The sequence below is a fragment of the Dysidea avara genome, chromosome 8 (assembly GCF_963678975.1).
Source record: "Dysidea avara chromosome 8, odDysAvar1.4, whole genome shotgun sequence".
Taxonomy (NCBI): Eukaryota; Metazoa; Porifera; class Demospongiae; order Dictyoceratida; family Dysideidae; genus Dysidea; species Dysidea avara.
The window spans coordinates 285,311-296,207 of NC_089279.1; the positions used below are offsets into that span (position 1 = coordinate 285,311).

The 10,897-nt window shown below is 40.0% G+C and overlaps 1 protein-coding gene across 1 annotated transcript in view; it reads left to right on the plus strand.

The window, feature by feature from the left end:
* Positions 1 to 10,897, plus strand: part of LOC136263740 (epithelial splicing regulatory protein 1-like) — a 37,302-nt gene that overhangs the window by 25,843 nt on the left and 562 nt on the right. The window contains exon 13 of the mRNA XM_066058373.1: positions 10,457 to 10,734. Within this exon, the coding sequence (XP_065914445.1) occupies positions 10,457 to 10,734 (278 nt within the window). The remainder of the gene's footprint in view (positions 1 to 10,456; positions 10,735 to 10,897) is intronic.

Genomic DNA, 10,897 nt, shown 5'->3' on the forward strand with positions numbered 1-10,897 from the left:
GCTGCGTTGGGTTCGCTGCAGTCTTGGCTTTTCCCTTTTTCAGTCAGCCATCATATGTATCATTTGTCATTCCTCCTCCGGTCATCCCCTTAAGAGCCATATTCCAGCCTCAGTTGACCTAGCACTGTGGAGGGACGCCTCAGGGCTTTTTCTTCTATTCCTTTGCTCTGTAGGATCTGTTGTATTAACTCTGTAGATATTAGTAGGTAGTTATAGGCTAAACCTTTTAAATAGAACATCTTAGCTTAGAGTTGCAGTGTGGTGGATGGGTGTGCCAGAAGGGTCAGTTCTTATAAATAAAATAAAATTTGCGCAAGGGTTAGGGTCGGGTTCAGCTTTGGTCTTTAATAATAGAACACCCTTTGTAATGTAGAGAATAAAGCAGTGTGGTAACTGGCAGTGTGGTAACTGGCAGCAGTAGCTCAGTGGTTATGCCCTGTCACTGAAGAGTGTGGAGGTCTGGGATCTGTTTCAACCAATTTTTTTCCTTTTATAGCACCTTCTGGTCTAGTTTTGTTGGCAATAGACATGACCTAATAAAATAGAATACAACCTGTTTGGTTTGTAATTGCTTTTGTTGTACTTGTACACAAATTAAAGTTACCATATAGCTAATATATTGCTCTCAGATAAAAAGTATTAATGCCACATTTTGTACATCATGTATACAAGGTAAATGAATGTTTCACTGTTCTCTGCTCATTGTCCATTTCTTGGTATGGTCTTTGGGGGATCATCAAAGTTGTCATCCATCTTGTCATCTACTGTATCAAAAAAACTGCATCGCCGAATTGAGGCTTATAGGTCCTTCTGTATCTTTATTCAATGTGTAGCAATTTCTATGGTGTTGAAGGACGCTCTTTTTTGGAGCGGTTTCTTCATTCAACGTGGACATCACGAAGACACCTCTCCAATATGCCACAGCAGTTTTGTGTTTCATGACTGGTCTCCAGTTTGGCTTGAGACAAACATCCATTAATATATTTAGCACTCAATCTTACTTCCAACTGTTTTATCGTTTTCTCTTGCTGTGCATATAACTTTCATTTAACGTATCCATTACTATAATAGCTTTTGTGCCTTCAAACTTGATAGCATAGCTACAACACTTGATACCAGTAACTGTCATAGTGTGGTCATCAATTCATCGTTAACAGAAACTGCTATCACCTTATCATCCCCTATTGGGGAAGCCTCAAAACTGCTATGAAGCTGAACATTGAACAAAGACATTGACACAATTATCCCTTATGTGTTTGTAGTGATCACTATGGGTGATTTAGCTCAATTATAGTTGTAACATGAACATGAATGGTCTGCCTCTATGTCTAGGTGGCTGAATCTTTCCAGAAAAGTTTTGGAAATCTGGTGTATCCTTATGTAAGTAAAGGTAATGTAACATGTTGGAAAGTGAACCTTTCCACTACCTTCCCATGATCCCACAGCAATTCTGTTGTTATGGTGACCAGTCAACAATTATTACTCTTCATGACTATCAGTGGAGTGCATCACTTTTTGTTACACTTTTATCCCCATGGTTACCAACACCCCTAGGTAGGCCCTAGCACTAATACATTAAAAGTGCTAGAGAGAATATTGGAGTCAAGTAGTTAGGGATGTGTCACTTGGCCATCTTCCAGTACCAGATGTGATGACATGAGACATGCCCACACTATACAAACTTCATCATCATCACCACATGTTATTTAGGGAGTAGGTAATAATTTACTGCAGTGCTGGGGTATACTCCCTCCTCTATTTATTATGAACTCTCTTTGATATGTGTATATAATATAGTAATAGCTAGACAGATGCTAAAGCATGTGGGGGCGAGCCTGAGCTATGTTTTCAATCGTTTTTCAAATATCTCTAACAGTACATGCTTACAAGAAAGACCACCGTTTGGAATCTACAACATGCAGCTGGTGCCTTTTCTCCTACAGTATCCTTTTCTGCATCACAAGACTTCATTTCAAGTTTTTCATCTTTCAGCTTGACATCAGCTATTGGGCCAACAATGCACACGTCACTATACCTCATCTAGTAACCTATTTGTTCTACTGATACTCTACTCTATCCCTTGCCAATGATACCCTCTGAATTTTTCCAGCAATTACATATACTCGGTATGTTAGTAGCAGTAGACAGAAAATGTTCTAAACAACAAACCTCACATAACACACATTTTATAAGACTGACATAGTAGTTGTTGCATTCTGTTGATTGCTACTGGATCATCAACTTCTGGAGGTATGAAATGATTTGAAAAGTCGTCGTGTGTTGTGTGTGTACCTGTTGTAGTTTGATACTCATCTGTGCTCATAGCAGAACGTCTACTTCTGTCATATTCTCTGCACTTTCCCAATCTGCTTGAGGTAAAATCATTAATGTACCAAAGACTGAAAATATTGGAAGCCAAAGCTTCTTCTAGATGTTCAGCAAAACATATAAGCATGAAATTGTGTAGCTGCTGTTAGAATATCAAGCCCTAGTGCTGAAATAGTAGTCTGGCTACGTGGTATATTCTCCGTTTACCTTGCTTCTCTTTCATCAGGAGTCTCAGCTACTCTTCTTAATCTAGACTGCTCACTTCTTCTGAGGCTCACTTGTATTTCTGACTGACTCTGCTGTGATCTTATAGCAGCACATCTATTCCTATCTTACTCTCTGTGCCTAGCCAATCTCAGCTATACAAAATGCCAAACTATTAATTGACCATACTTAAGTGATATACCTTGCATCTCTTTGTTCACGTGTTTCTGTTTGTCTACGGATTTGGTCATGCTCTCTCCTCCTTCTTAATCTGTCTTGTCGTGCTTCTTTATTCTCTCGATTAGTCGCCATGTGGCATAATGACTACATGTGTGATTAAAAATTCCAGTACATTCCTGTTATTCATCCGTTTATGTGATGCTCGTGCACACGTTTGGCTGCTACATTCTTGTTTATCATCGTAAATGTGACACTCGTACTCATGATGTGCACTGCATTTGATCATTCGCAATGTCCGTATAAGTGATGCTTGTACACACGATTTTCCAGCTAGTGTGGGGCTTGCTCAGGCTTGCCCCAAAAACTTTACATGAAGAGTAGTTGTCAGGTTTATTGTCGATTACTACAATGGGACCCTCTGCTATTGAACAATATTGGAATGGAAGGTTCTTGAACAAACTTTTCCAATCTGGTGGGAACTTTTGTGGACACAGAACCATAGGTTGGTTGTTCGTCAATAGTTTGTCAATAAATGTGCGTAAGTAATGTTCCAGGACTTCCTTGGGTTTTTGAGCTAGTTCTCCACTGGGTTGTGTACGGAGCAATTCTTTTGCTGTTTTTATTAACTTTGTCTCTGCGGTAACAGACTCCATTTGTTTCACACACCACTGTTGCATTGTACCTAGTGAATTGTTCATGATTAATCCTGTCATGGTGGACTTCTATTAGGAGGCCTTCCAACAGGCACCTACTATTAATCACACTCTTGTTGGCCTCCATTTTCTCTGTAATGAAAAAAATAGTTCATAGTATTATTTCACACTAATTTATATATATGCCAACTTGTAACTGAAATATTCTTTGGTCCCTTATCTAGGAGTCAGTCGTCTAATCTTTCCTCAAGTCATCTTTCACTAACTCGTGGTGTTGTTCTTTTAATTGCTTGAGAAGAAATTGTGTTGTCAACTTCCATCTGAAACAACTAATATTAGGGATGAGTACCACTGGTACAAATTGCACCCGAGGTACCCTCGTTACAAAAGCCATTTCCAGATGATGTAGATCACCCTTTAAGCTTGAAGTGTTTTGATCACCTGATCCCACTCATTCAAGATTAGTTACCAGTGTTACTGACAGTTTAACTGTTGCTGGTAGTTTAACTGATAATTATGTGAAATCAATAATTGCATTATATAGTGCTCTAGTATGGCCACTGGATATTCCAGTCCTTGTTATCACCAATTCTTTTCATTGCCTCAGTTGATCATTTTCATGAAGCCCTGCTCTACTCACATTGCTATGTCTGATGTTCACTATCTCACTGAAATGGAGAAAACTGACCAATTCTAGTATACGAGCTGCTGTCAGCCTTATCACTGGTACCCTTTTATCTACCAGTTTGGTCAATGATCTCTGCAACCCTTCTAGTGTTGCCTTCATGTGTGGTGATGTGGTAGGGGAGCAAAAGAGACCAGTGCAGTGCAAGCTTCTTCCACTGAAGACTTTGACGCTGTCGTGTCCCTCAGGGTGGCTTTCCAGCACTTAAAAGCACTCTACCTCTCCAGTACTTTGCTAAAGGCCTCAATAGTTTTGTGAAGGCATGACACACTGAGGCTACTCCCTCGAGCTCCCAGGAAAATTCTAGGCATGTTTGGTGTGCCTCCACAATATCTAGGTGATGATTAATTATGAAGTTAGCTTTTTTGAGCAACCATTACTCCTTCTTATTTCAATAAAATTTTCTTATTTGAGAGCACTCAAGTCCATCAGTACCGTGATTCCAGGCCATACTTGTGTGTCACATTTTGATAGAATAACTGCTACAAACCTTCAGGACAATTTGAAGGCACATCAATTGCTACTCCCCTGTCAGGGGTATTTGTGCACTTGTCAACAAAAAAGTTGAAAGAGCATTTTCCTAGACACTGTAGCAAAGATACCATTAGGTTTGTCCTCATATAATTCTGCAGCAGTTTCAAATAGAATATTTTCAACATTTCAAATAGAATATTTTCACCTGTGCCAAGAGTTTCACAGACTCTTAACGTATTAAATCTCTCATTTTGCCCCCACAATCCTTGCATTTTTTCGCTCAGTAAGTACTTGGTGGAGAAAACTGTCAAGAAGGCATCTACAGTTTAAAAGTCCTTTTGCTGCCTTGACTTCTGTCTTCCAACTCCTTTATGTGTCGCTCCTTCTCCCTGATAAGCTGCTCTTTTTCTTCACTAACTATCCCTTTCCATGATCAAGTTATCCTTCTCATCTATCACAAGTTGGAACTATCTCGTCACGATTGCCCATCTCTCAATAATGCAAAAATATAAACTTCACTTTGTGCAAAAATTGGTCCAAGTGTTTTAAATCTACGCAATTTGCCTTCAGTATTTGCAACAACTGGAAGTGAGCTACAAACATGTTTGTTATTATCTTGGCGCATTGTTTGGTTACCAGCTCTTGGACAATGGAAGAGACTAAAACTTTATAAGATATGGCTGAATTATGGTTTCTTTGGTGAAATTTTTCTGGGAAGGAGGCTAGCAACAGCGAATGTATACCCATTATGCTTGGGGTCCTCCTGCCTCGTACCCCACACCGAATATTTTGGTCCATCTATTGAGGTCTGGGATAGGAGGGCTAGAACCTTCAGATTGACTTCTAAGTTGTTCAACACTATTCCACATCACTAGCTAATGGTCTTATTTCAGCTTATTAGATTCTACACTTGAACCTTAGCAGCACCTCTCTGAGTCAATGTGGCCATGATAGATATACTATACCTGATCAACACTCTTAACTCATCACCCCATTCACCCTTAACCACATCCCTACAATATGTTAATACACACATGTTGAGTGATCAACAGCCTTACTCACCAAAGGCTGGCTAAAAGGATATACCGTACGACAGGAAATTTTGATGAAAGGAAAATTTGACGAATTTGACGAATTTTTGGTTTAGTCAATATTTAATTCGTCAAACTTTACTAAATAAGCGCTTCCAGGCTATATTAATTTTGGATGTTGTGCGCGTATTTAGCAGTGATCGAAGCTTGGATCAAAGTGTGAAAGGTTGTTGAGAGGAGGCACTCAGCCCGTTAACTGTACTACGGATAATGTCGATTCTACAGTACTTTACAGTTACCAAGAAGTCGAGGAGCAGTGATCAACTTTGTTCGACTTTACCAGATCCACGTGGTCCCCTTTCAGATAAAGTGCTGACAGATGCTATTACATCTGCTAACGCTGCTGTTGCAAAGGCCATTACGAAGAGTGAAACTTCACGAAAACAGAAGGGGCTGTATTTATACTTGACGGACGCGCAATGTTGCGAAGTGGGGAAAAAGGCTTTCGCCATTGGAACAGCTGACACATTGCGGTACTACGCTCATAAGTTTCCCGAACTTGGGTTGACAGAGCCCACAGTTAGACGACTTAAGGATGAATACAATGATTTCGTGAAGGATCTCCCTCAAGACAAAATAAAAGAACTTAAAGAATTACCTTGCAAAAAGAAGCAGGGCAGACTCACTTTTGTTGGGCAATGAGTTGGACATGCAGGTGCGAGAGTACATCAAGTACCTTCGTGAACGAGGTACTGCCGTTAATACTGCAGTGGTAATGGCATCGGCGGAAGGGATTGTGAAAAGCAAAGATGCAAATTTACTAAAAGGAAGTGGCGGATTTGGAGGCATTGAAATCACTAAGGGCTGGGCTCAAAGTTTGTTGAGCCGCATGGGGATGGTGAAACGTAAGGCTTGTAGTAGGAATAAGGTTTCACCAGAACACTTTGACAGTGTCAAAGAACAGTTTTTGTTGAATATCAAGCAACTGGTTGATTTAGAAGATATTCCACCTGCCTTGATTATTAACTGGGACCAGACTGCCATAAATTATGTTCCACCAGCATCGTGGACAATGGAAGTTGAAGGAAGTAAAAGGGTAGACTTGGCTGGAAAAGATGATAAAAGGCAGATCACTGCTTGCTTTGCTGGCACAATGGAGGGTGACTTTTTACCACCCCAGTTAGTGTACGAAGGTAAAACACCTCGCTGTCTACCACAGGTTGATTTTCCCAATGACTGGCATATAACATATTCTGGTAGTCACTGGTGCAATGAGAGCACTATGCAAGAGTACATAGATGTAATCATTTTACCCTACATTCATATGAAGAAGAAGGAGATGAAGCAGCCATCAAATCATCCTGCACTGCTGTTGTTTGATAATTTTAAAGCACAGTGTACAGAGACACTGCTAACACACATAGATGCACATAATGTGTACGTGGTTCTTATCCCTGCTAACTGCACAGATAGGTTGCAGCCATTGGATATCAGCGTCAATAAGCCTGCAAAAGACTTCTTGAGAAAGCAGTTTCAAGAATGGTATTCAACCAAAATCTGCCGCCAATTTCAGGGAGTGGATCCTAAGGAACCTGTTGACCTCAGATTAACCATCATGAAGCCACTGGGAGCCATGTGGATGATTTCTTTGTACAGGCATTTCAAAAGCAACCCTACAATAATTAAGAATGGATTCAGCTTCATAGCTAAGTACTTAAAGCAGTCATGATACTTTTTGTACATTGAACTTTTATTATACAACAGCAATCATCAAAGTTATTTCAAATAGTACTAATTTCAAACACACTAAAGAATTTCTATATTATGTATATAGCTAGCATTGTACAACTGCATGCGCGATATATATATATTTTTTCTTTTATGTTAGATTAGATTAGATAATATGCAATGTCAATATTATTATCTACAACACAGGAAAAAGTGAAAACAATTCTTTGTTGAAACAATTTACCAAGTGGGCTCTCATTCTGTCCTGTTGGAAATGATCTTTACTTGGATTTAATCCAAAAGCAACTGCAACAGGATGCCAATAGCAAAAACACCACAGTCATTTGAACCTTTTTGCTTCTGTGAAGGACTTAATCTTACCCTTGGTTTATTATCGCCAGAAGAAAATAGCTTCATAGTGGTACGCAGTGATTCCTTGTCAAGAGAATTAAAAATAGAGTCATAAACCTTTACTTCACCAGTCTCACATCTGATGGTTGTGGCAAGTATCCAGTGGCTTCGATCTTTGCAAAAGACTATTTGAAGTTTATTTTCATTGATTTGGTGATCTACAGTGTATGGCTTGCATTGAAGCAATGTCGATTGAAGTCCATTGATCCTTGGAAATTGTGCCTTCAGAATTCTTTGTGCAAAATTTATCTCAACATATGATAACTTGTCTCCCATGATGATAGCTTCTTCATTAAATTTCTTTGCTCGCTTTTTAGGTGGAGAACAAACAACTTCCTCTACCATAATGTTATTATGTACACTATGTGGTACTACCGTGGATGGTGTTGAAGTTGTGATCTGGCTTTTCTCATCACATACTGGCACAATATGTGTCCCATCATCATTACTATCTGAGCGGGGTACTGATAGAGATAAAGATGGTGACTCTGATTCACTTAGGCTCTTGCAGCTTTCTTCCATCTTAACATCTACAGCCATGTCTTGGTCTTCGATCATGGAAGTTGACTTTTCTAAAGAAAACGTAGCAGTCGTTGATAATGCGGTAGACACTGAAATCTCAGTCTTTTTACAAAATTCCTGGTATGAATTGATTGCGAACCGCAACTTGCAAGGAACTTCTAGTCCACCTTGGATCAAATCAACGTTGTATCTTCTATTGCCAATTACGGTGCACTGAATGATGCCGCCACGCCTAATGAAAGCACTGCAAGAGGCAGATATTCTTTGAGAAACATGCCCAATAATTGTGTTGTGTCCATCGATTCGTTTTAGGACAGCTACAGCGAGAGGGTCGTGTGAATTTCCTATTTGTGACCGGATTTGCGAAAAGGTACCTTTTCCACACATTTGACATACCAACAAACAAATGATGTAACACTTGACTCCTTACACTCATTAACTTTCTCTTAGTATCAAACTGTAGCCAGGTAATCTAGCGACAGTCATTGAAAATTTCAAGTAATTATATGCCATGAACAAAATGTTATGAAGCTTTAAAGTTCTAAAAATGGGTCTAATATTATGCGTGAAAAAGGTACCTTTTCGCAAATCCGGTCACATTTCACGCTGGCATTTCAGCTCTTCTCCGATTGTTGGATTCTCCCAGATATCTTTATATACATGGTGTCCTTGAATAGCTGAACAGATAATAAATTCAAACATCGCGTTGCGGTAGGGTCGTCACAAGCACCTTCGGTCACAAGTATGCACGTGTTCAATCAGCACGCACGAAATATTTTTAGAGGCGCTTAACCACTGCAAGCTTTCGTCAACATTAAATTCGTCAATGCTGGAGAATTGCAAATTCGTCAAATTTTCCTTTCGTCAAAACTTCCTGTCATACGGTAAGCATGTGTACCCATACTTGTAGCATGGGCCTAACTCTCCTGGCCATGGCCACGGTCAATGATTTTTTCTTGACAGTAGTTCAGACAAGCGTAACTTGATAACGGCTAAGGCTACGGGCTTAATTTTTTCACTGTTCGATGTCACTTCAGCCAGACATGTGCTTTTAGCATACCGCAATACATCCAATGCATTCTTCATGGACTTACCAGTGTCCTCCTTTGTGTCCCATTCATCTTTGCTGACAGCAAAAGGTGTCAATTTGGTGGTAGCGCGCGATGGCTTCCCTCCGTAACGGAAATCATCCGTTTTTTTTTGTAGTGGCTATACTTTGATTACAGTGGTGCTTTTCGAACAATTCTTGATTTGTAATGCTGAGTAACGGGTTGAACGTTGCTGACACCGAAGCGTAATGGATGCTTCACTTTTCAGACGATAATTGATAACTGGGGCGTACGGCACCATTTATTTCTTTTGATGTGGTATGCATGGGTTCACCAGTCATAATAATTTTAGTTTATAAAAAAGTTAACAAACAAATATGCAAAAATCTTTGGAATTTTCAACTAGAGTAGGGACCATAGTACATCGATAAAAAGTACTGGAGTAGTGCATGATATTAAATCACAGTAAAACAATAAGAAGTGTTATATCCCTACTGTGCATTTCCATTATGGTATCTTGAGCACAGTAGGGATATAACGCTTCTTATTGTTTTACTGTGATTCAATATCTCTAGCTTGTTTCAGTACTTTTTGCCGATGTGTTGTGGTCTCATTTTACTTGTAGCAGTTGTATTGATTCAAGTTTTGTCTCACACTCAAGCAAAGCACATGGGTATCACATGTTGTATATATTACAATCCTCAGGTTTTTGCTCAGTGGGTCACAAAAGAGTGATAATTTGCAAAATCTCTGCAGTATATTGAAACCTACTTAATAAGGTCATTGTGTAACAAGGTCACCTATATGATGTGTCTGTTGTATACTATACAAAGTGACAATGTAGCGCCACGGCCTGATTACCTGTCTAAACCAGCCAGCTTGATAATCCCCAAATGTATACCTGTCTAATGCAGCAACAAAGTAACCTGCCATCTTAATCCCCATAGTAACCTGCCATCTTAATCCCCATAGTAACCTGCCATCTTAATCCCCATAGTAACCTGCAATCTTAATCCCCATAGTAACCTGCCATCTTAATCCCCATAGTAACCTGCCATCTTAATCCCCATAGTAACCAATCCCCATTTGTTTGTGTACAAAGCCAAAGTGACCTGGCCACCATAAGGTCAGGTTTTTATTGTACTGTTGTACTTGTCCTTGTCTTATTATAGCTGGTTTGTTTCATTACAGGTGGGGTTAAACAAGATGGCCGAGGTCGTAATGGCTCTAAAGAGTATGGCCGTAGCAGTAGTCGAGGAGGGGGACGTGACAGAGGAAGGAGACAGGAGTATCGCTCTGATGACCGGGGTGGTAGTTATGGTAGCAGAGACTATGACAGCAGAGGGGGTGGAGGGTATGACCGCAGTCGTCCAGCTAAACGTCGTAACTATGGCGTCACTGTGAGAGTGAGGGGAATTCCCTTTAGCACTACTGAGGATGAACTGGCAGATTTCTTCCAAGAATACAATGTATGACCATATATGGTATATATGTGGGGTGGGCTGTTGACATGGACACCTGAGGACACCTACAGGTTGGCTCCTTATCATGGGACATTTTGTGTGGCCATATTGTTACCCATTTAAAGACTGCTCTAAGACAGTTTTCATTGGTAACCTGTAGGTGGTGTAC